Source organism: Physcomitrium patens, chromosome 21, assembly GCF_059467195.1.
Source record: "Physcomitrium patens ecotype Gransden chromosome 21, ASM5946719v1, whole genome shotgun sequence".
Classification (NCBI taxonomy): Eukaryota; Viridiplantae; Streptophyta; class Bryopsida; order Funariales; family Funariaceae; genus Physcomitrium; species Physcomitrium patens.
In genome coordinates this window covers 5,165,203-5,189,845 of record NC_143430.1, presented here as the reverse complement: position 1 = coordinate 5,189,845, position 24,643 = coordinate 5,165,203, and the positions used below count along the sequence as shown (strand labels likewise).

The following is a 24,643-nucleotide window of genomic DNA, read 5'->3' as shown; positions in this document are numbered from 1 at the left end:
GCAGCAGTAGCAAGCTTTGCTGATCTTTCAAGAGATGGGAGGTGAATCAATTGCTGAAGGGTGGGATGCAGGCCCTGTCCGGCATTCGCTGCTTGAGTGGGCCTCAGGGCGAAGTGAAGATTAATGAGATTCGGGGAATGCTCTTTATGCAACTAATGCCTCTGGCTAGAGCGCGGTGTTCCCCGTCGAAAGGTATTCTAGCGGCTGGCCCTAGTCCAAAAAGGTGGGTATATTGCGGTGAAAACAGTCCGAGGTGGCGATGAAATGTTGAAAGTGGTGCCCTTCCTGGACCTATGAGCCTCCTGGTGCCACATGAAGGTTGAGAGTCCTCCAGATTGGTTCATGATACACGGTTGTTGAAATTTAGTTCGCCTGTCGTTTACTTCAACACTAGGTCAAACTACAATTCCCCTCATGTTCTTGTCGGTGATTCGCAGGTTCTCTGGGGTGGACCCAGTTTCTATTGGAGGAAAGTCGGACGCGTGTTCTTGTTTGGAAAGACGAAGGCGCTGCGATTCTTCGTGGTCTTCAGCCTGACTCTCAGAGTCTCCCAGTCACGCTGGTCTGCTGGAGTGGATCGTTTCGCTGATGTCAAAACTGACCAAAATATAAGATTTCAAAGGGCCAAGTCAAGACCATGAGTTCTGTGCAAATTTCGATTGCGAACTTCAAAAATTGTCGTGCAATTGTGAAATTCAAAACTCGCCTCTAGATGGCATGTGTACACATGGAGTAGCAGAGTGGTGGGGTGAAAGCAGAAAAAAGGTCAACCGCTTTCAACAGCAATGACTCCACAGAAAGTTCCTGATGAAAGTGCCAACATCGCGATGCTCGTAAAGGGCACACGCTGTGCATGAAATAGCAGGGTCGATACGAGCTTCAAAACGGAAGTCGCCACCCAACTACACCGTCTATCATTTCTCTGGCAATCTCTCCGATCGTTGTACTCAAGTTACTTACGAAAATAAACTAGCTCGTGGCGAACTCAGAGAGTGGGGTGTCTCCGCAGATCCCAACTGGTAGCATAACTGATCCGGTGCGTAGAACAACCTCTCTTGTTGCAGGATTAGCAAACAGACAAAGTCGGAATACGTTTGGCAGCACAGATTGAGAACTAGAGCGAGGAAATCGACCGGGGTTGTCCAATGGCTTCTGCTGGGGATGTTACGAGGGCCGCGCTTCCCAGGGCCCAGCCCCGCGCTGAAGGGCCGGCCTGCGTGCTAGGCATCGGCACTGCGGTGCCTCCCGCGGAGTTCCTGCAGAGTGAGTACCCCGACTTCTTCTTCAACATCACCAATTGCGGCGAGAAGGAAGCCCTGAAGGCCAAATTCAAGCGCATCTGTGACAAGTCGGGCATCAGGAAGCGCCACATGTTCCTCACGGAGGAGGTGCTCAAGGCCAACCCAGGCATCTGCACGTACATGGAGCCCTCCCTGAACGTCCGCCACGACATCGTGGTCGTCCAGGTCCCCAAGCTCGCCGCCGAGGCCGCCCAGAGGGCCATCAAGGAATGGGGCGGCCGCAAGTCCGACATTACCCACATCGTCTTCGCCACCACCTCGGGCGTCAACATGCCCGGAGCCGACCACGCCCTGGCCAAGCTGCTCGGCCTGAAGCCCACTGTGAAGCGTGTCATGATGTACCAAACCGGGTGTTTCGGCGGTGCATCCGTGCTCAGAGTGGCCAAGGATCTAGCCGAAAACAACAAGGGCGCCAGAGTGCTGGCAGTAGCGAGCGAGGTGACCGCAGTCACATACCGAGCCCCGAGCGAGAACCACTTGGACGGGCTTGTGGGCTCAGCTCTGTTCGGCGATGGCGCCGGCGTGTACGTGGTTGGATCCGACCCCAAGCCTGAGGTAGAGAAGCCATTGTTCGAAGTGCACTGGGCTGGAGAGACCATCTTGCCAGAGAGTGACGGAGCCATCGATGGACATCTCACCGAAGCAGGGCTCATCTTCCACCTCATGAAGGATGTACCCGGGCTCATCTCCAAGAACATCGAGAAGTTTTTGAACGAGGCCAGGAAGCCAGTGGGATCACCGGCATGGAACGAGATGTTCTGGGCGGTGCATCCCGGAGGTCCAGCCATTCTCGATCAGGTGGAGGCGAAGCTGAAGCTGACGAAGGACAAGATGCAAGGGAGCAGGGACATATTGTCCGAGTTTGGCAACATGTCTAGCGCCTCTGTGCTGTTTGTGTTGGATCAGATTCGGCACAGGTCTGTGAAGGTGGGTGCGTCCACTTTGGGCGAGGGCAGCGAGTTCGGATTCTTCATTGGCTTCGGACCAGGACTGACACTGGAAGTGCTTGTGCTCCGCGCCGCTCCCAACTCCGCTTAGATTCCACCCCACCTCTCCTTTTTACTCCCCATCCTCACCAATTTGTATCATATCATATTATTGCATTGCATAGCGTAGCATAGAAGTGTGCAATTCAATTTCAATAGTATTCCTTCCTGAGCTAGAGTTCGCGCTTAATTTTAAAAGCGAAATCAGGTTATCGAATCAACCTAACGTTCTTGCTTCAGCGAGCTCTTTACACACGCTAAAATCTAGGGTTCCACTGTTTCGTATCCAGAACCTGAACGAGCTGGCGCCTGTGGGTATATTTCTCTCGCTGTGCTAAATTGGCAGTGCATCTACCCTAGCGTTCTTATTGTTCACTCAATTTATTTCTGGAAGACAGGAGTTTGGCAATGTATGGTCACAATGCAATCAGAGGTGCGAAGTACAGTCTTATTTAGAAAATTTAGGTTGGAAGAAGATGAAGTGGGAGTGTCTAGTGCGCATTGTGCCGATGGATCTGAAATTCAGGAATGTAATTCATCGGTGAATCTCCGGACCATGTGTTCGTTTGAGCTTTTATATTTGCAGCCTCTAATTCAGCTGCGATTGTTCGACACTACCCACTGTTTCTTTGAGCTGTTTCTCGTCACTTTTGAATCTCTTGCTGTAGCATTGGAAACTGAGAAGAGTCTGCAAGGAATTGGCTCTTATTTGGTTGGTTGCATTGAACTCATGGTATCATGGTAGCATGCCCCAGCCAACAATTCATGAAAACTGTGATTTGTTGTCTGTCGGTCATTGAGAAAGTTAATCCTCCACCGGTTTGACCAAATTCTCAAAATTCAAATGTAGTTGGAATATGTTAAATGGTGTGGTATTCAAGACATTTTGGGCTTGGTGTAACATAAAATTCAAATATTAGGCATGGTGTGATGGAATATCCAAATTTTGGACATGGTGCAATATAATATCCAAGTCTTGGGCATGGAATAATATAATATCCAAATTTTGGGCATGGTGTAAAGCACATTGGGTTAATAATATATATGGTTAAAATCATCTTCTAGCAAATTCATGATCTTGTCTAATCTTAAAGTTTTGAAAACAACTATATCTTGTGCTAATGATAACATTCAAATTAACCAATACCTGAACAAATTCATGATCATTTGGCGCACCAATAGGGAAGCTTGGACAGAACAAAAGCAAAGTCACAAAATAAAGGGAAGATCATCACATCAATCGCTAAACATCCATCCTCTTGAAACTCCACTAAACATTCAAAGACATCTAAACAAATTAGAACAATCCATGACCACTCAAGTAAATGTCTTGGTTGTTGCTGAAGTGAACTCTTATTCATTTTTCATTTTTGCTTGCAAACAATGGAACCTTTCTTCCTCTTCTACTTCTAAAGTTAGGAAATATATACACAACTACTACGCATTGCAATTGAAAAACTCTTCATGGATTGCAGCGCTTTATGCTTTAAGCCCTTAATAGAGGTCAAGGGTGAAGGCGCCACACAACCTCAACTTCAAGCATTTACACAAGAATCTCCTACAAGTCCCTACTAATGTACAATATTAAGTGTAACTTCAATGTGACGCAGTTCCTACTCATGTACAATATGAATTGTAACGTCAATGTGACGCGAGAAGATGAATCGAAGAATGATGACAAAATTGGGAGGTGAAGCAGTGTCAACTAGCAAGAGGCGCGAGCGGGGAAGGGCCCTGGTGTGCCTGTCCAGCCTTGAACGCATTCCAACAAAGGAGCCACCAATTGGCCTGCAGAAATGGCATTGAACACCTTCTCAATCTCTTGCCCAGGAGACACCGTCCTCTGCCCGGACAGGAGCTGCGTCTTCAAGTCTCCGCGCACTAGCTTGTATAATGGATACGTCCTACAGTCTTGAATCCTGTTGGGAACCGAGGATAGTCCCTTTGTGTCATATGCTTCTCGCACCGCGGGCACCACACGGCTCAGCTGCAGCTTCAGCTCTGCCTCGAACACTGGAATCTGCCTAAACACTGCGTTGGAGGTCTCCTTGTCGGCACTCTTCAAGGCACGGCTCACCAGCACCCCTCGCAGTTTCTCCATTAGAGGGTATGAATCACTGGTGGAATCGTCGATGTAGCTGAACACCGGCTGACGATCCACTACCATCAGTAGTTCCTTTTCGCAGAAGCGTGATGGCAGCAGTGATCCGTCGCTGCCCATGAAGAGCGTCTTCTTGGCCACCTGTGTCACTACTTGCTTCACGGCCGACTGCATGGTCTCTTCGACATGACGCAGGTCGACAGCCTGGCACAAGCCTACCAAGAAGGTGGCGCTCATGAGCTTGAGAATCTCCATGGCTTCCTCCGTTTTGCGGGCTGACACCAATCCCAGTGAGTTCACATCTTGGTTGTGTTGCTCCGCGCTTTGGACATGGGTGGTGACCGGGTTGGCTAGGTAGTTAATCTCAGATAAGTACGAGGCCATGGCGATCTCTGCCCCTTTCATGCCGTAATCCAGGCTGGGGTTGGGTCCCCCGCTCAAATTGGACGGTAATCCGTTGTTGTAGTAGTCGTTCACAAGTTCGGAGAATTGTGCGAACATGAGCTTAGCGATGGCGGCCAGCGCCAGGCGCGTGTTGTCCATAGACACGCCGATGGGCGTGCCCTGGAAGTTGCCGCCGTGCAGGGCGATGCCCCTGGCAGCGTCGATGATGGGATTGTCGTTCACAGAGTTGATCTCCCGCTCGATGGCGTGGGTGGCGTTGCGGATGACCTCCACCTGAGGGCCCAGCCACTGCGGGGAAGTTCGCAGCGCGTATCTGTCCTGCTTGGGCTTGCGCAGGGGGTCGGTCTCATTGAACTTGGCGGCAGCCTTCATGAAGGAACTCCCGTCCAGCACCCACTCCATGACAGCCGCAGCTTCCATCTGTCCGGGGTGGTGCTTCAGCTTGTGAGTCAGGGGGTCGGCAAATTCGGGCTTGCCCTGCATTACCTCGCAAAAGAGCGCGGACAGAACCTCGGCGAGCAACACCATGATGTTGGCATCGTAGCACACGGTGGAAGCGAGGGCGGAACCGACTGCGGTGCCGTTGACAAGGGCGAGCCCTTCCTTGGGCGCCAGCTCGAAGGGCTTCTCCACGCCTGCGATGCGCAAGGCCTCCAGCGCGGAAACCTCTCGTCCGTCCTCGGTGACGGCTTTGGAATTGGGGCGACCGGTAAGCAGGCCGGCGATATACGACAAGGGGACGAGGTCGCCGGATGCCGTGATGGTACCCCGCAAGGGCAACTTGGGGGTGACGTGCGCGTTGAGTAGCTTCTCCATAGCTTGGAGGATCTCCCAGCGGATGCCAGAATAGCCCTGCATCAGCGTGTTGGTACGCACTAGCATCGCCGCTCGGGCAGTCTCGGATGGCAGGGAGTTACCCTTGCTGAGGACTCCCGCATTCAGGAAGCGGATGAGTTCGCGCTGGAGCTCCACTCCTTGCTGCGTGCGACGATGAGAGGTCGCTCCGAACCCGGTGGTAACGCCGTAGATGTCACCTCCGCCCATGATCCTGTCGAGCACCCAGTTGGAGCTCTCGTCCACTCTACTCTTGGCATTGGCAGCATCGAGCACGACATGCACGTCAGGTCTGCGAGCAATGGCTGCTACCTGAGGTACAGTGAGGGTGGCTCCCTCGATCATGACCTGGGTGGCATTTTGGTAAGTGTCGACCATCCGCTTGATTTCTTCGAGGTGGCTGCATTCCATGGCCTTGGCGGTCTTGGCCCAGTTGAGAGGATCCGCACCATGACTCACTTAAACCTCAATATCTCTCAGTTCAATTATTAGATCAAGCTCAAATTCACAACATGTATTCATCAAAAAAATTCACCTATAGATCTGCAACAAAACTCTCGAAATCACTCAAAACATAAACCCCATTTTATTTCATAAAACCCAAGTCATCCGAAAAATAACTCAACTTTGCAAAGCTCTTACAAATTCATATCAACTCCAAATCACCCAAAATCAACGCCCATAGAAATTCTATCCAACCTTCTCTCCAACCCCACTCTCTGATCTGCCAAAGAGTCCCGGAGTCGTCGTCAAGACTCGGTTTTGTGCCTCAAGGTCTGATTTCCACCCTGGTTCATAACCGGGTCTCTCCGGGTATCAATATCTAGTTTTTCTAAGTAATTTTTTTCTAGAATTTACTCTTAACTTTCTTCTAAAGATTCCTATATGATTTATTTTCTCAATCTACTTTGATTTGCCTTACTTATGGTACTACAAAGTAAGTAGAAATCACCTTTCTAAAAGGCAGCATTGATACCTTTTAATTTTTCTATCCCTTTGGCTATTAACTATATTTCTAAGATAATTTGTTCTAATACTTTGAACTAAGATCTCTTAAATTATAATAATCTCCACACTCTTTCATCTATTAATCGTGTTATATCATGACATCTATCCTCCCTGAATCTGTGCATCCTCCGACATGCGCCAACGATTCTTCAATATGTTGATGTAGAATGTTCTTTATGTCACGGACCAAAAATACAAACAAGAAATCTAAACAAGAAGTTCAAGAAGAAATGACAAGAACTAGATTATCAGATGAGTACAAGAGCAACGCCAAGAGGATTGAGCTAGAGCTTCAAGAGATGTGTTGTCGAGACTGAAGAACTCTTCAGCCTCGACTCCTATATATACTACTGGCCTATGGTTCTAAGGAAGCGCATCAAGAAGCTTCCCAAGAACTATGAAGCTTCTCGAGCAACTACCCAAGAGCTATGAAGCTTCTCAAGTAACTTCCTAGAATCTACTAGAATATTCTAAGAATCTTCTAGAGCCTTCTAAGGGAATCTTTAGGGAATCTTCATAGAATCTTTAGGAAATCTTTAAAGAATATTCTAAGAAAATATTCAAAGAATCTTCTGGAAGTTTCTAGAGACTTCTTTCTAGAAGGTTCTAGAAACTTGTCTCTAAAAAGGTCTAAGGACTATGTCCCTAACATCACCTCCTCCTTTAGCTTCGAGGTCTCCGAGAAGCAATGTTATCGTCAGTCAATACCAACGCAAGAAAATGAAGATCTGTCGCATAACCTCTGCTATGAACTCCAATTGTTGTTCACGAGGCAAGTGATTCAATGGTCCTTGAAGCCAACGGTAGTGGCCCACGCCTTCAACTTCTGACCCAGTTTGAACCTCCGTGTCTTCATTGTGAAATTGTCCTACAAACACTCCTTCTAGCTGACCATTGTAGGCAGGCTCGACCTCAAATACAATCACCAGCGATTTGTTGCTCAGAATCCTTCGACGTCGTCGTGGTGCAGGCGATTCTTCATCTCGCGGTCGTCTTCGTGAGCTAGTTGCTTGAGATGACATGACAAGTGTAGTATCTTAGCTATCCATATTCAAAGGCTAAAACAATAAGAACAAACTTGGGCTACTAACAAAGTTCTACGCTATCTTGGAGAGAATGACTACATCAACTATGGATTTTGGTGGTGCTCTCTCTTCTTTTCTGTTTTCTGGATGAGCAAGCTTCAGTAAGAAGCTATCGTCGAACCGGCTTGGGTTTCTCAGGATATCGTCGATGAAACTCCTGTACCTTTTGCGGCGCATTCGCGAGATTTTTGGTCGGCTCCCATATTCGTTCATTAATATCGTAACCGCTCCAATGCACAAAGTATTCTAATTTACCCCGTCTTTGTCGTGAATCCAGGACCTTTTCCACCTCGTATTCTTTGTGGTTCTCTATTTCTATGCTAGGTGGTGGACATTATACTCTTCCAGGAAAAGACGATTTTCGATAAGGCTCCAACAAAGAAACATGAAAGACAGGATGTACCTTCATAGTAGCTGGTAACTCCAGACGATACGCTACAGGATTGATCTGCTTCTGGATAACAAATGGTCCCAATCTCCGATAGTCCAATTTCTCACATGGCCGCTTGGTCTTAATATTTCGTCGAAGCAGCCAAACTTTGTCTCCAATCGTGAATTTAGGTGCCTGATTCTGAAATTTGTCCACGGACGCCTTGTAAGATTCTTGGGCAGTTTACAATTGAAGCTTCAATGTAGTTTGAAGTTGCGAAAGCTCCTTCACCAATCCTTCAGCTGCCGGATTGTTAATCGTTGACGAACTCCATAAGTCAAGCTTTGGATGGTATCCATAATTGGAAAAGAATGGCGTTTGTTGAGTTGACGCATGAAGGGTGTTGTTATATGCGAACTCGGCTAGCGGTAGATATGCGGCCCAATCATCTTGTTGATAGTTGATGGTGCAACGTAAATATTGCTCTAAAACTTGATTCACCCGTTCTGTTTGGCCGTCCGTTTGAGGATGAAATGCCGAAGAAAGCTTGATATCCACCTTCAATATCTCAAAAAGAGATTTCCAAAACTTTGACACAAACTGGGTTCCTCGATCCGATACGATATCATCTGATAGACTATGATATCGATACACATTATCAAGGTGGGTGCGTCCACTTTGGGCGAGGGCAGCGAGTTCGGATTCTTCATTGGCTTCGGACCAGGACTGACACTGGAAGTGCTTGTGCTCCGCGCCGCTCCCAACTCCGCTTAGATTCCACCCCACCTCTCCTTTTTACTCCCCATCCTCACCAATTTGTATCATATCATATTATTGCATTGCATAGCGTAGCATAGAAGTGTGCAATTCAATTTCAATAGTATTCCTTCCTGAGCTAGAGTTCGCGCTTAATTTTAAAAGCGAAATCAGGTTATCGAATCAACCTAACGTTCTTGCTTCAGCGAGCTCTTTACACACGCTAAAATCTAGGGTTCCACTGTTTCGTATCCAGAACCTGAACGAGCTGGCGCCTGTGGGTATATTTCTCTCGCTGTGCTAAATTGGCAGTGCATCTACTCTAGCGTTCTTATTGTTCACTCAATTTATTTCTGGAAGACAGGAGTTTGGCAATGTATGGTCACAATGCAATCAGAGGTGCGAAGTACAGTCTTATTTAGAAAATTTAGGTTGGAAGAAGATGAAGTGGGAGTGTCTAGTGCGCATTGTGCCGATGGATCTGAAATTCAGGAATGTAATTCATCGGTGAATCTCCGGACCATGTGTTCGTTTGAGCTTTTATATTTGCAGCCTCTAATTCAGCTGCGATTGTTCGACACTACCCACTGTTTCTTTGAGCTGTTTCTCGTCACTTTTGAATCTCTTGCTGTAGCATTGGAAACTGAGAAGAGTCTGCAAGGAATTGGCTCTTATTTGGTTGGTTGCATTGAATTCATGGTATCATGGTAGCATGCCCCAGCCAACAATTCATGAAAACTGTGATTTGTTGTCTGTCGGTCATTGAGAAAGTTAATCCTCCACCGGTTTGACCAAATTCTCAAAATTCAAATGTAGTTGGAATATGTTAAATGGTGTGGTATTCAAGACATTTTGGGCTTGGTGTAACATAAAATTCAAATATTAGGCATGGTGTGATGGAATATCCAAATTTTGGACATGGTGCAATATAATATCCAAGTCTTGGGCATGGAATAATATAATATCCAAATTTTGGGCATGGTGTAAAGCACATTGGGTTAATAATATATATGGTTAAAATCATCTTCTAGCAAATTCATGATCTTGTCTAATCTTAAAGTTTTGAAAACAACTATATCTTGTGCTAATGATAACATTCAAATTAACCAATACCTGAACAAATTCATGATCATTTGGCGCACCAATAGGGAAGCTTGGACAGAACAAAAGCAAAGTCACAAAATAAAGGGAAGATCATCACATCAATCGCTAAACATCCATCCTCTTGAAACTCCACTAAACATTCAAAGACATCTAAACAAATTAGAACAATCCATGACCACTCAAGTAAATGTCTTGGTTGTTGCTGAAGTGAACTCTTATTCATTTTTCATTTTTGCTTGCAAACAATGGAACCTTTCTTCCTCTTCTACTTCTAAAGTTAGGAAATATATACACAACTACTACGCATTGCAATTGAAAAACTCTTCATGGATTGCAGCGCTTTATGCTTTAAGCCCTTAATAGAGGTCAAGGGTGAAGGCGCCACACAACCTCAACTTCAAGCATTTACACAAGAATCTCCTACAAGTCCCTACTAATGTACAATATTAAGTGTAACTTCAATGTGACGCAGTTCCTACTCATGTACAATATGAATTGTAACGTCAATGTGACGCGAGAAGATGAATCGAAGAATGATGACAAAATTGGGAGGTGAAGCAGTGTCAACTAGCAAGAGGCGCGAGCGGGGAAGGGCCCTGGTGTGCCTGTCCAGCCTTGAACGCATTCCAACAAAGGAGCCACCAATTGGCCTGCAGAAATGGCATTGAACACCTTCTCAATCTCTTGCCCAGGAGACACCGTCCTCTGCCCGGACAGGAGCTGCGTCTTCAAGTCTCCGCGCACTAGCTTGTATAATGGATACGTCCTACAGTCTTGAATCCTGTTGGGAACCGAGGATAGTCCCTTTGTGTCATATGCTTCTCGCACCGCGGGCACCACACGGCTCAGCTGCAGCTTCAGCTCTGCCTCGAACACTGGAATCTGCCTAAACACTGCGTTGGAGGTCTCCTTGTCGGCACTCTTCAAGGCACGGCTCACCAGCACCCCTCGCAGTTTCTCCATTAGAGGGTATGAATCACTGGTGGAATCGTCGATGTAGCTGAACACCGGCTGACGATCCACTACCATCAGTAGTTCCTTTTCGCAGAAGCGTGATGGCAGCAGTGATCCGTCGCTGCCCATGAAGAGCGTCTTCTTGGCCACCTGTGTCACTACTTGCTTCACGGCCGACTGCATGGTCTCTTCGACATGACGCAGGTCGACAGCCTGGCACAAGCCTACCAAGAAGGTGGCGCTCATGAGCTTGAGAATCTCCATGGCTTCCTCCGTTTTGCGGGCTGACACCAATCCCAGTGAGTTCACATCTTGGTTGTGTTGCTCCGCGCTTTGGACATGGGTGGTGACCGGGTTGGCTAGGTAGTTAATCTCAGATAAGTACGAGGCCATGGCGATCTCTGCCCCTTTCATGCCGTAATCCAGGCTGGGGTTGGGTCCCCCGCTCAAATTGGACGGTAATCCGTTGTTGTAGTAGTCGTTCACAAGTTCGGAGAATTGTGCGAACATGAGCTTAGCGATGGCGGCCAGCGCCAGGCGCGTGTTGTCCATAGACACGCCGATGGGCGTGCCCTGGAAGTTGCCGCCGTGCAGGGCGATGCCCCTGGCAGCGTCGATGATGGGATTGTCGTTCACAGAGTTGATCTCCCGCTCGATGGCGTGGGTGGCGTTGCGGATGACCTCCACCTGAGGGCCCAGCCACTGCGGGGAAGTTCGCAGCGCGTATCTGTCCTGCTTGGGCTTGCGCAGGGGGTCGGTCTCATTGAACTTGGCGGCAGCCTTCATGAAGGAACTCCCGTCCAGCACCCACTCCATGACAGCCGCAGCTTCCATCTGTCCGGGGTGGTGCTTCAGCTTGTGAGTCAGGGGGTCGGCAAATTCGGGCTTGCCCTGCATTACCTCGCAAAAGAGCGCGGACAGAACCTCGGCGAGCAACACCATGATGTTGGCATCGTAGCACACGGTGGAAGCGAGGGCGGAACCGACTGCGGTGCCGTTGACAAGGGCGAGCCCTTCCTTGGGCGCCAGCTCGAAGGGCTTCTCCACGCCTGCGATGCGCAAGGCCTCCAGCGCGGAAACCTCTCGTCCGTCCTCGGTGACGGCTTTGGAATTGGGGCGACCGGTAAGCAGGCCGGCGATATACGACAAGGGGACGAGGTCGCCGGATGCCGTGATGGTACCCCGCAAGGGCAACTTGGGGGTGACGTGCGCGTTGAGTAGCTTCTCCATAGCTTGGAGGATCTCCCAGCGGATGCCAGAATAGCCCTGCATCAGCGTGTTGGTACGCACTAGCATCGCCGCTCGGGCAGTCTCGGATGGCAGGGAGTTACCCTTGCTGAGGACTCCCGCATTCAGGAAGCGGATGAGTTCGCGCTGGAGCTCCACTCCTTGCTGCGTGCGACGATGAGAGGTCGCTCCGAACCCGGTGGTAACGCCGTAGATGTCACCTCCGCCCATGATCCTGTCGAGCACCCAGTTGGAGCTCTCGTCCACTCTACTCTTGGCATTGGCAGCATCGAGCACGACATGCACGTCAGGTCTGCGAGCAATGGCTGCTACCTGAGGTACAGTGAGGGTGGCTCCCTCGATCATGACCTGGGTGGCATTTTGGTAAGTGTCGACCATCCGCTTGATTTCTTCGAGGTGGCTGCATTCCATGGCCTTGGCGGTCTTGGCCCAGTTGAGAGGATCCGCACCATGAACTGCTCCATTACCGAGTAGGCCAATGCAGTACGGAGATGTGCTGTCATCAAGCATCATGTCTGAAGATGCCGCATCAATTTGCTCACCTGATCCGACGACATTAAGCTCCCCAGCTCGTGGTGCCATTGTTGGTATTGAAGACCTGCAATTACGCTATCTGTCGAGATCTACTGGGTGCGCGGAGCTACGCAAGACTGCGATGTACTGAGAGTTCGGAGTCGTGCCTGAACGCCTACTTCAGGAAACAATCTCAACCAAGCAGCAGTAGCAAGCTTTGCTGATCTTTCAAGAGATGGGAGGTGAATCAATTGCTGAAGGGTGGGATGCAGGCCCTGTCCGGCATTCGCTGCTTGAGTGGGCCTCAGGGCGAAGTGAAGATTAATGAGATTCGGGGAATGCTCTTTATGCAACTAATGCCTCTGGCTAGAGCGCGGTGTTCCCCGTCGAAAGGTATTCTAGCGGCTGGCCCTAGTCCAAAAAGGTGGGTATATTGCGGTGAAAACAGTCCGAGGTGGCGATGAAATGTTGAAAGTGGTGCCCTTCCTGGACCTATGAGCCTCCTGGTGCCACATGAAGGTTGAGAGTCCTCCAGATTGGTTCATGATACACGGTTGTTGAAATTTAGTTCGCCTGTCGTTTACTTCAACACTAGGTCAAACTACAATTCCCCTCATGTTCTTGTCGGTGATTCGCAGGTTCTCTGGGGTGGACCCAGTTTCTATTGGAGGAAAGTCGGACGCGTGTTCTTGTTTGGAAAGACGAAGGCGCTGCGATTCTTCGTGGTCTTCAGCCTGACTCTCAGAGTCTCCCAGTCACGCTGGTCTGCTGGAGTGGATCGTTTCGCTGATGTCAAAACTGACCAAAATATAAGATTTCAAAGGGCCAAGTCAAGACCATGAGTTCTGTGCAAATTTCGATTGCGAACTTCAAAAATTGTCGTGCAATTGTGAAATTCAAAACTCGCCTCTAGATGGCATGTGTACACATGGAGTAGCAGAGTGGTGGGGTGAAAGCAGAAAAAAGGTCAACCGCTTTCAACAGCAATGACTCCACAGAAAGTTCCTGATGAAAGTGCCAACATCGCGATGCTCGTAAAGGGCACACGCTGTGCATGAAATAGCAGGGTCGATACGAGCTTCAAAACGGAAGTCGCCACCCAACTACACCGTCTATCATTTCTCTGGCAATCTCTCCGATCGTTGTACTCAAGTTACTTACGAAAATAAACTAGCTCGTGGCGAACTCAGAGAGTGGGGTGTCTCCGCAGATCCCAACTGGTAGCATAACTGATCCGGTGCGTAGAACAACCTCTCTTGTTGCAGGATTAGCAAACAGACAAAGTCGGAATACGTTTGGCAGCACAGATTGAGAACTAGAGCGAGGAAATCGACCGGGGTTGTCCAATGGCTTCTGCTGGGGATGTTACGAGGGCCGCGCTTCCCAGGGCCCAGCCCCGCGCTGAAGGGCCGGCCTGCGTGCTAGGCATCGGCACTGCGGTGCCTCCCGCGGAGTTCCTGCAGAGTGAGTACCCCGACTTCTTCTTCAACATCACCAATTGCGGCGAGAAGGAAGCCCTGAAGGCCAAATTCAAGCGCATCTGTGACAAGTCGGGCATCAGGAAGCGCCACATGTTCCTCACGGAGGAGGTGCTCAAGGCCAACCCAGGCATCTGCACGTACATGGAGCCCTCCCTGAACGTCCGCCACGACATCGTGGTCGTCCAGGTCCCCAAGCTCGCCGCCGAGGCCGCCCAGAGGGCCATCAAGGAATGGGGCGGCCGCAAGTCCGACATTACCCACATCGTCTTCGCCACCACCTCGGGCGTCAACATGCCCGGAGCCGACCACGCCCTGGCCAAGCTGCTCGGCCTGAAGCCCACTGTGAAGCGTGTCATGATGTACCAAACCGGGTGTTTCGGCGGTGCATCCGTGCTCAGAGTGGCCAAGGATCTAGCCGAAAACAACAAGGGCGCCAGAGTGCTGGCAGTAGCGAGCGAGGTGACCGCAGTCACATACCGAGCCCCGAGCGAGAACCACTTGGACGGGCTTGTGGGCTCAGCTCTGTTCGGCGATGGCGCCGGCGTGTACGTGGTTGGATCCGACCCCAAGCCTGAGGTAGAGAAGCCATTGTTCGAAGTGCACTGGGCTGGAGAGACCATCTTGCCAGAGAGTGACGGAGCCATCGATGGACATCTCACCGAAGCAGGGCTCATCTTCCACCTCATGAAGGATGTACCCGGGCTCATCTCCAAGAACATCGAGAAGTTTTTGAACGAGGCCAGGAAGCCAGTGGGATCACCGGCATGGAACGAGATGTTCTGGGCGGTGCATCCCGGAGGTCCAGCCATTCTCGATCAGGTGGAGGCGAAGCTGAAGCTGACGAAGGACAAGATGCAAGGGAGCAGGGACATATTGTCCGAGTTTGGCAACATGTCTAGCGCCTCTGTGCTGTTTGTGTTGGATCAGATTCGGCACAGGTCTGTGAAGGTGGGTGCGTCCACTTTGGGCGAGGGCAGCGAGTTCGGATTCTTCATTGGCTTCGGACCAGGACTGACACTGGAAGTGCTTGTGCTCCGCGCCGCTCCCAACTCCGCTTAGATTCCACCCCACCTCTCCTTTTTACTCCCCATCCTCACCAATTTGTATCATATCATATTATTGCATTGCATAGCGTAGCATAGAAGTGTGCAATTCAATTTCAATAGTATTCCTTCCTGAGCTAGAGTTCGCGCTTAATTTTAAAAGCGAAATCAGGTTATCGAATCAACCTAACGTTCTTGCTTCAGCGAGCTCTTTACACACGCTAAAATCTAGGGTTCCACTGTTTCGTATCCAGAACCTGAACGAGCTGGCGCCTGTGGGTATATTTCTCTCGCTGTGCTAAATTGGCAGTGCATCTACCCTAGCGTTCTTATTGTTCACTCAATTTATTTCTGGAAGACAGGAGTTTGGCAATGTATGGTCACAATGCAATCAGAGGTGCGAAGTACAGTCTTATTTAGAAAATTTAGGTTGGAAGAAGATGAAGTGGGAGTGTCTAGTGCGCATTGTGCCGATGGATCTGAAATTCAGGAATGTAATTCATCGGTGAATCTCCGGACCATGTGTTCGTTTGAGCTTTTATATTTGCAGCCTCTAATTCAGCTGCGATTGTTCGACACTACCCACTGTTTCTTTGAGCTGTTTCTCGTCACTTTTGAATCTCTTGCTGTAGCATTGGAAACTGAGAAGAGTCTGCAAGGAATTGGCTCTTATTTGGTTGGTTGCATTGAACTCATGGTATCATGGTAGCATGCCCCAGCCAACAATTCATGAAAACTGTGATTTGTTGTCTGTCGGTCATTGAGAAAGTTAATCCTCCACCGGTTTGACCAAATTCTCAAAATTCAAATGTAGTTGGAATATGTTAAATGGTGTGGTATTCAAGACATTTTGGGCTTGGTGTAACATAAAATTCAAATATTAGGCATGGTGTGATGGAATATCCAAATTTTGGACATGGTGCAATATAATATCCAAGTCTTGGGCATGGAATAATATAATATCCAAATTTTGGGCATGGTGTAAAGCACATTGGGTTAATAATATATATGGTTAAAATCATCTTCTAGCAAATTCATGATCTTGTCTAATCTTAAAGTTTTGAAAACAACTATATCTTGTGCTAATGATAACATTCAAATTAACCAATACCTGAACAAATTCATGATCATTTGGCGCACCAATAGGGAAGCTTGGACAGAACAAAAGCAAAGTCACAAAATAAAGGGAAGATCATCACATCAATCGCTAAACATCCATCCTCTTGAAACTCCACTAAACATTCAAAGACATCTAAACAAATTAGAACAATCCATGACCACTCAAGTAAATGTCTTGGTTGTTGCTGAAGTGAACTCTTATTCATTTTTCATTTTTGCTTGCAAACAATGGAACCTTTCTTCCTCTTCTACTTCTAAAGTTAGGAAATATATACACAACTACTACGCATTGCAATTGAAAAACTCTTCATGGATTGCAGCGCTTTATGCTTTAAGCCCTTAATAGAGGTCAAGGGTGAAGGCGCCACACAACCTCAACTTCAAGCATTTACACAAGAATCTCCTACAAGTCCCTACTAATGTACAATATTAAGTGTAACTTCAATGTGACGCAGTTCCTACTCATGTACAATATGAATTGTAACGTCAATGTGACGCGAGAAGATGAATCGAAGAATGATGACAAAATTGGGAGGTGAAGCAGTGTCAACTAGCAAGAGGCGCGAGCGGGGAAGGGCCCTGGTGTGCCTGTCCAGCCTTGAACGCATTCCAACAAAGGAGCCACCAATTGGCCTGCAGAAATGGCATTGAACACCTTCTCAATCTCTTGCCCAGGAGACACCGTCCTCTGCCCGGACAGGAGCTGCGTCTTCAAGTCTCCGCGCACTAGCTTGTATAATGGATACGTCCTACAGTCTTGAATCCTGTTGGGAACCGAGGATAGTCCCTTTGTGTCATATGCTTCTCGCACCGCGGGCACCACACGGCTCAGCTGCAGCTTCAGCTCTGCCTCGAACACTGGAATCTGCCTAAACACTGCGTTGGAGGTCTCCTTGTCGGCACTCTTCAAGGCACGGCTCACCAGCACCCCTCGCAGTTTCTCCATTAGAGGGTATGAATCACTGGTGGAATCGTCGATGTAGCTGAACACCGGCTGACGATCCACTACCATCAGTAGTTCCTTTTCGCAGAAGCGTGATGGCAGCAGTGATCCGTCGCTGCCCATGAAGAGCGTCTTCTTGGCCACCTGTGTCACTACTTGCTTCACGGCCGACTGCATGGTCTCTTCGACATGACGCAGGTCGACAGCCTGGCACAAGCCTACCAAGAAGGTGGCGCTCATGAGCTTGAGAATCTCCATGGCTTCCTCCGTTTTGCGGGCTGACACCAATCCCAGTGAGTTCACATCTTGGTTGTGTTGCTCCGCGCTTTGGACATGGGTGGTGACCGGGTTGGCTAGGTAGTTAATCTCAGATAAGTACGAGGCCATGGCGATCTCTGCCCCTTTCATGCCGTAATCCAGGCTGGGGTTGGGTCCCCCGCTCAAATTGGACGGTAATCCGTTGTTGTAGTAGTCGTTCACAAGTTCGGAGAATTGTGCGAACATGAGCTTAGCGATGGCGGCCAGCGCCAGGCGCGTGTTGTCCATAGACACGCCGATGGGCGTGCCCTGGAAGTTGCCGCCGTGCAGGGCGATGCCCCTGGCAGCGTCGATGATGGGATTGTCGTTCACAGAGTTGATCTCCCGCTCGATGGCGTGGGTGGCGTTGCGGATGACCTCCACCTGAGGGCCCAGCCACTGCGGGGAAGTTCGCAGCGCGTATCTGTCCTGCTTGGGCTTGCGCAGGGGGTCGGTCTCATTGAACTTGGCGGCAGCCTTCATGAAGGAACTCCCGTCCAGCACCCACTCCATGACAGCCGCAGCTTCCATCTGTCCGGGGTGGTGCTTCAGCTTGTGAGTCAGGGGGTCGGCAAATTCGGGCTTGCCCTGCATTACCTCGCAAAAGAGCGCGGACAGAACCTCGGCGAGCAACACCATGATGGTAGTGGCTGACGATCCACTACCATAAGTTGATAAAAGTAAGTTAATTCTGTAGTATTTAGTATGGAAGCTTCCTAAAAGCTTCATTGACGCTGCTTTGGTTTTGAAGGCATCTTTAATTGAGTTTTTGGATTAGAAATGTGGTCAACAAGTTGTCTATGTACTACACATATTGTTAGTTTGAAGATTAAGCTATCTATGAGGCCGACAAATAGAAAAACTTGTCTTGTAAGTCAAGGCATGTGTCCTACAAAGTCAACACTTATTGGAGGTCCTATAGAACGTCACCATGTAGCTCGTAGTTAGATAGTATATATAGAGAGAAGTGTGAGGCCTTCTATACTCTTGTGAACTCCTTTCTTGCTTCTAGTCTAGTTTCAAGGGTCTTTAATTTTCTTGTCTTTTGGCAATAGCCATTTCAATTTCTCTTTCAATATTCATACTTTTTTATTTTTATTTTTTTTACCTTTCTTAGAGTGAAGGCTCACTTGTGTGAATTGCTTTTTCATCGAGTTCTTGTCCTTGACAGATTGACAAGAGTACACCTACAATATCAGAGCTTTGTCTAATCTTGATTTAGAGTAGATTACTCCTTTTTTCTTGATAAGATATAAGCATATTAGAAGTTACGGATTACCTTCTTCTGAACTAATATTGTGCTTAGTATTTTCTTTGTTATGAAGTCCTCTCTTCTATTTGTCTTGAGCGATATTAGACATCTTCTCTTTTTTAAGTGTTATCATGGCAGAACTTGTTGAAATGAAGAGTGCAATGGCACAAATGCAAGAGCAATTGAGGGAGTTAATGCTTGTGATGCATCAACTCAATTTACCACCACAAGGAGCAACGTTATTGATCGATTGTCTTGTCATAAAATACGGATCTTATTGGTTGCAACACGAAGTGCATCATGTTTTTCATACATGGATCAAAACTCTACCAGAAAAGCCTCTAGATTATCCTATATTGGATCTCCTGATTCAAGAAAAGATGAAAACCACGATAGAGCTGAACTTAAAAGAAGCGTACCAATGAATCTAACTTGCGATCCTGGAGTTAGATAGCTTTGGGGTTGAAGTTCAATCACAAGTTGCACTTGTATTAGGGACATAGTCCTTAGAACCTTCTAGAGACAAGTTTTTAGAACCTTCTAGAAGCAAGTCTCTGGAACCTTCTAGAAGCTTCTTAGTTGATAGAAGATGTTAGGAACATAGTCTTTAGAACCTTCTAGAGATAAGTTTCTAGAACCTTTTAGAAGCAAGTCTCTGGAACCTTCTAGAAGCTTCCTAGGTCGTAGAAGTTGCTTGAAAAGCTTCCTAAATAGAAGTATATATTGGAATCGAGGCTGAAGAGTTCTTCAGTCTCGACAACTTATCTCTTGGAGCTTTAGCTCACCTCTCTGGTGTTGTTCTTGTATTCATCTAATTAATCTAGTTCTTGTCAGTTCTTCTTCAACTTCTTGTTAGATCTCGAGTCTATATTTCTGTGTCTGTGACAGTTTGTCGAGACTTCACTCACCTGAGATATCAGAGTAAGTTTCTTCCTCGTTAGAGTGTGGATTACCCCTCTGCTTGGAAGTGTACTAGCATTTTAGAGGTTGAAGATTACCCTCTTCTAAACTGATACTTCTTTTGTTATAATATTGGAGTCTTATTCTTCTTGGAGAGAGTGGATTACCCCTTTTCTTGAATCTATTAAGGCATTTTAGAGGTTGCGGAGTACCCTCCTCTAAACCAATATTGTCTTCTTGTAGAGTCATTTCTGTCCTTCTCTTAGAATGGCCGGAGGCCAAGACATTAGTATGACGGAAAGTTCAGAGTCGAAGTTAGATGCTATCATGAATGCCCTCGCTATGTTATCGCAAAGAACTGTAGAGATTGAAGGAGTCGTGGCAAGGCTTCATAATGATGGAGCATCTAAGATGGCACAATCTAGGTTGCAGTAGCTTCAAACTTCTGCACTTGGAGAAGCAACTTTGCCTGAGATTCGACAAGCACCGTTGGTTCGACAACATAAGGAGCCCTAAGTTAGCCTTTCGGACAAGTTCGATGGTACGCGTTCAAAATTTTGACGATTCGTCAATCAAATCAAGTTGATAACAGTTTTACAACCCGAATGCTATCCAACGGAGGAGTCACGTGTGGGGCTTGTTGAAACCTTACTTACAGGGCAAGCTTTATCATGGTTTGTTCTTTTGTTTCAGAAATGATCATCCATACTAAACAACTTTGAAACCTTTTTGGAGGCATTTGCGGAAGCATTTGGTGAACACGACAAGGTTCAATGGGCTACAACAAAGATCCAATCACTACGATAAGAGATGCGCTCTATATCAATCTATGCATTGGACTTCAGGCAATTAGCATGCGACATCAATTGGGACGAAGAAGCGTTGATGAATCAATTCTATTGGGGTTTAAAGGATGATGTGAAGGATTTGCTGTTAACTCTTCCTGATCCACAAACGCTCAACAAAGCTATTAGCCAAGTTATGAAGTGTGATAATCGCCTATTTCAAGGCCACCAAGACCAACGTTCAAGACAACATACAGTTCACCATGCCCCAACTATGTCGGCAAGCAGTATGAATTCACATTCAGAGGTAGAAGATATGCAAATTGATGCGGTACGTGTCAAATCCCTTACCCTAGAAGAAAAAAAGCGGCATATGGAGCAAAGTCTATGCTTGTATTGCGGTGAAGAAGGCCACAAAGTTGGAAATTGTCCCAAGAAGCAAAATTGATGTATTGTCAGGACAAGGGGTGCATTTGTTCAGGAAAACGAGGATGCCTAGCCACAATAGGAACCGTGCGACTGGACAGTGAAATATCGCAACAACAACCAGGTTCCTTTCTTTTCGCTCAACTAGTCCTTTGCTTTACAATCTCTTTGCTTATTGGCCCTCAGAAATAAAGAACCTTAGCATTATTAGATTCAAGAGCATCTGCTTGTTTCTTAGACGAAGAATTTGCGAAGCGTCATAAGATCCCTTTAGTACAAAAATCCAAATCTGTTCACATTGAGGTCATAGATGGACGACCTTTATTGTCTGGTAGTGTCATCCATGAATCAAAACCTATAGAAGTGACATTTAAAGGCCATAGTAGTCATATTATTTTCAATATTATTAGAACCCCATCAAATCCTGTTATTCTTCGTCTTTCCTGGTTGGAAAAGCATAATCCATCCATAGATTGGAGGTTGCAGAAGATGACCTTTCCCACAAAACCACCTAAGAGCAAGCCTAGTAAAAAATCCCAAATAGAGAAATCCTTATTCATTAGAGCAAGAGCGTTTATAAGATTATCCAAGGAAGGTACACCGTTTGTCATTTATGTGACTCCAACTACCGGGGAACAGATCTCGACAACAAGTATACCTGAGCAATATAAGAATTTTAAAGACGTATTTCAAAAGAAGAATGCCGACATGCTACCGAAACACCAACCATATGATTGCGCCATAGACTTGTAGGAAGGAGCACAATCGCCTTTTGGCCCAATCTACAATCTATCACAGATGGAGTTGGCGGAGTTGCGGAAGTACATCGACGAGAATCTAGCCAAGAACTTCATCCGTCATTCAAAATTGTTAGTTGGAGCACCCATCTTATTTGTGAAGAAGAAAGATGGCTCGTTGCGGATGTGCGTGGACTATCGAGGCCTCAATAAGGTAACAAAGAAGAATCATTATCTGTTACCCTTGATTTCTCGTCTCTTAGAACAACTTGGACGTGCAAGGATCTTTAGAAAAATTGATCTAAGGAGAGCTTACAACCTCGTACGAATCAAGGAAGGAGATGAGTGGAAGACAACGTTCCGTACAAGGTATGGCTATTTTGAGTATAATGTCATGCCTTTTGGTCTTACCAATGCTCTAGCGGTCTTTCAACATATGATGAATGACATTTTTCGAGAGCACCTTGTCGATTTTGTTGTCATCTATTTGGATGATATTTTGATATTCTCCAAAGATGAAGAAGAGCATGAAAAGCATGTTCGTTTGATCTTGGAGAAACTATGCGAGCGAGGACTATATGCTAAGTTGGAGAAGTGTTTATTTCACCAAATAGAGATGGAGTTTCTGAGGTTTGTTTCGACTACAGAAGGCTTGAAGATGGACCCCAAGAAGGTGGATGTAATCGTGTCTTGGGAGGTTCCGAAGATGGTTAGAGACGTACAATACTTTCTTGGTTTTACTAACTTCTATCGGAACTTCATCAAGAATTACTCTCAAGTTGCTGCTCCTCTCACTCGGTTGACATGCAAAGATAAGCTGGAATCGAGACCTCTAGCAAAGAAGGCATTTCAAGACTTGAAGACCGCATTTACTACGGCTCCAATCTTGGTACATCCAGACTTTACAAAGGCCTTCTATTTAGAAACTGATGCTTCGGATTTTGCTTTGGGAGTTGTACTTTCACAAATGGGAGAAGATAAGAAGCTCCATCCAGATGCATTCTATTTTCAAAAGTTCTTTGCTGTTGAAATCAATTATGACATCTATGATAAAGAACTTCTTGCTATAGTAGATTCTTTCCAAGAATGGCGTCACTTTCTTGAAGGAGCTGTACACCCAGTGACCGTATACACAAATCACAAGAATTTGGAGTATTTCATATCGGCTCAAGTTCTAAATCGACGTCAAGCTCGGTGGAGTATGTTGCTATCTAGGTTCGATTTTGTTATCACTTATCGACCTAGAAAGCAGCAAAGACTATCTGATGCCTTATTGAGGAGATCGTATCTTGTACCAAAGGCTGGAGAAGCAGCGTTTGATCAACAATGTACAACATTGTTGAAGCCAGAGCAATTTCAGCTTTGCACTACTATTGTGTCAATTGATGCTGACTTCCTAAATCAAGTACGTGCCGTAACCATTGAAGATTCAATAGCCATTGATATTAAGTAGTGTGCCAATGACGACAAGTTCAAGGTGGAGGGAGATCTTTTATACTTTGAGGAGCGATTATATATCCCAAAAGGACTAGCACGACTCCGAGTTCTTCAATCTCGCCACGATTTTCCAGCTGCGAGATATTTTGGATTCAACAAGACCTTGGAACTTATTTCTCAAGATTTTTGATGGCCTCAAATGGAAAAGGATGTGAAAGATTTTTTCCTCTCTTGTGACATCTGTTCAAGATCCAAGAATCCTCGACATCGCCCTTATGGACTCCTACAGCCATTGCAGATTCCACATCGACTATGGTCTTCAATTTCCATGGACTTCATCACAGACCTACCATCATCGAATTCATTTGACAGCATCTTTGTCATAGTAGATCAGCTTACAAAGGTGGCGCACTTTGTCCCTTGCAAGAAGACATTATCTAGTGAAGTCGCAGCAAGACTCTTTCTTGATAATGTGTATCGATATCATTGACTACTAGATGATATCGTATCAGATCGAGGAACCCAGTTCGTATCAAAGTTTTGGAGATCTCTCTTTGAGATACTGAAGGTGGATATCAAACTTTCTTCGGCTTTTCATCCTCAAACTGACGGCCAAATAGAATGGGTGAATCAAATCTTGGAACAATTCTTATGATGCAGCATCAACTATCTACAAGACGATTGGACCACATATCTGCCGCTAGCCAAGTTTGCATATAACAACACCTTCCATGCATCGACTCAATACACACCATTCTTTTCCAACTATGGGTATCATCCGAAGTTTGATTTATTGAGTCCGTTGTCGTAATGTGTGAAGACTTGCTTAAGAATGCTCCGGGCACCTAGCTGTAGAAGGAAGAATAGAAATTGCGATAACAAAATCCTAAATAGAATACTAAAAATGCTCTAATTAGACTATAATAATAGTAAATAAACGTAATCAAATTCGAAACAGCTCAAAGAAATTTCAAACAAACAATAAAATTCTTAAAAAAATATTAGAATGATCACAAATTTTACTCAAATATATGTCAATTCAACCTTAATTTAATTCTAGTTAAAACCCTATTGAATTTCACTCAACTTTAGACCAAACCTAATTAAATCTTAAACCCTAATAATTCCTAATCCCTAAGTCAAATCCTAAAAAAATCTTAAATTAAATCCTATTCCAAACTCTAAACTCTAAACCAAACCTTAAATCAAATCCTAACCAAACCCTAATCCAAATCCTAAATCAAACCCTAACCAAATCCTAAACCCTAATCCAAACCCTAATCCAAATCCTAATCCAACCCTAAACTTTAATCCAAATCCTAAATCCTAAACCAAATCTTAAATCAAACCCTAACCAAACCCTAATCCAAATCCTAATCCAACCCCTAAATCAAATCCTAACCAAATCCTAAACCCTAATCCAAACCCTAATCCAAACCCTAGCCAAATCCTAATCCAAACCCTAATCCAAATCCTAAACCGAATCCTAGCCAAACCCTAATCCAAATCCTAGTAATTCCTATGACAGATTTAAACCTCAATATCCAATGAATAAACC

The 24,643-nt window shown here is 46.4% G+C and overlaps 2 protein-coding genes and 3 pseudogenes across 5 annotated transcripts; 2 read left to right on the top strand and 3 right to left on the bottom strand.

Annotated features, from left to right (window-relative positions):
- Positions 1 to 474: 474 nt before the first annotated feature.
- On the top strand, positions 475 to 2,904 carry LOC149986706 (naringenin-chalcone synthase pseudogene; annotated as a pseudogene). Its single transcript, XR_016499681.1, has one exon. The product of XR_016499681.1 is annotated as a naringenin-chalcone synthase pseudogene (transcript).
- Positions 2,905 to 3,617: 713 nt separating this feature from the next.
- On the bottom strand, positions 3,618 to 8,145 carry LOC149986705 (phenylalanine ammonia-lyase pseudogene; annotated as a pseudogene). Its single transcript, XR_016499680.1, has one exon. The product of XR_016499680.1 is annotated as a phenylalanine ammonia-lyase pseudogene (transcript).
- Positions 8,146 to 10,142: 1,997 nt separating this feature from the next.
- Positions 10,143 to 12,734, bottom strand: LOC141044653 (phenylalanine ammonia-lyase pseudogene; annotated as a pseudogene). The gene has a single exon (XR_016499676.1). The product of XR_016499676.1 is annotated as a phenylalanine ammonia-lyase pseudogene (transcript).
- Positions 12,735 to 13,340: 606 nt separating this feature from the next.
- Positions 13,341 to 15,770, top strand: LOC112273837 (naringenin-chalcone synthase). Its single transcript, XM_024502832.3, has one exon. The coding sequence runs from the start codon at positions 14,012 to 14,014 to the stop codon at positions 15,203 to 15,205; it is 1,194 nt and encodes a 397-aa protein (XP_024358600.1). The 5' UTR covers positions 13,341 to 14,011; the 3' UTR covers positions 15,206 to 15,770.
- A 713-nt stretch (positions 15,771 to 16,483) lies between these two features.
- Positions 16,484 to 18,290, bottom strand: LOC112273834 (phenylalanine ammonia-lyase). The gene has a single exon (XM_024502830.3). The coding sequence runs from the start codon at positions 18,275 to 18,277 to the stop codon at positions 16,859 to 16,861; it is 1,419 nt and encodes a 472-aa protein (XP_024358598.3). The 5' UTR covers positions 18,278 to 18,290; the 3' UTR covers positions 16,484 to 16,858.
- Positions 18,291 to 24,643: the final 6,353 nt, after the last annotated feature.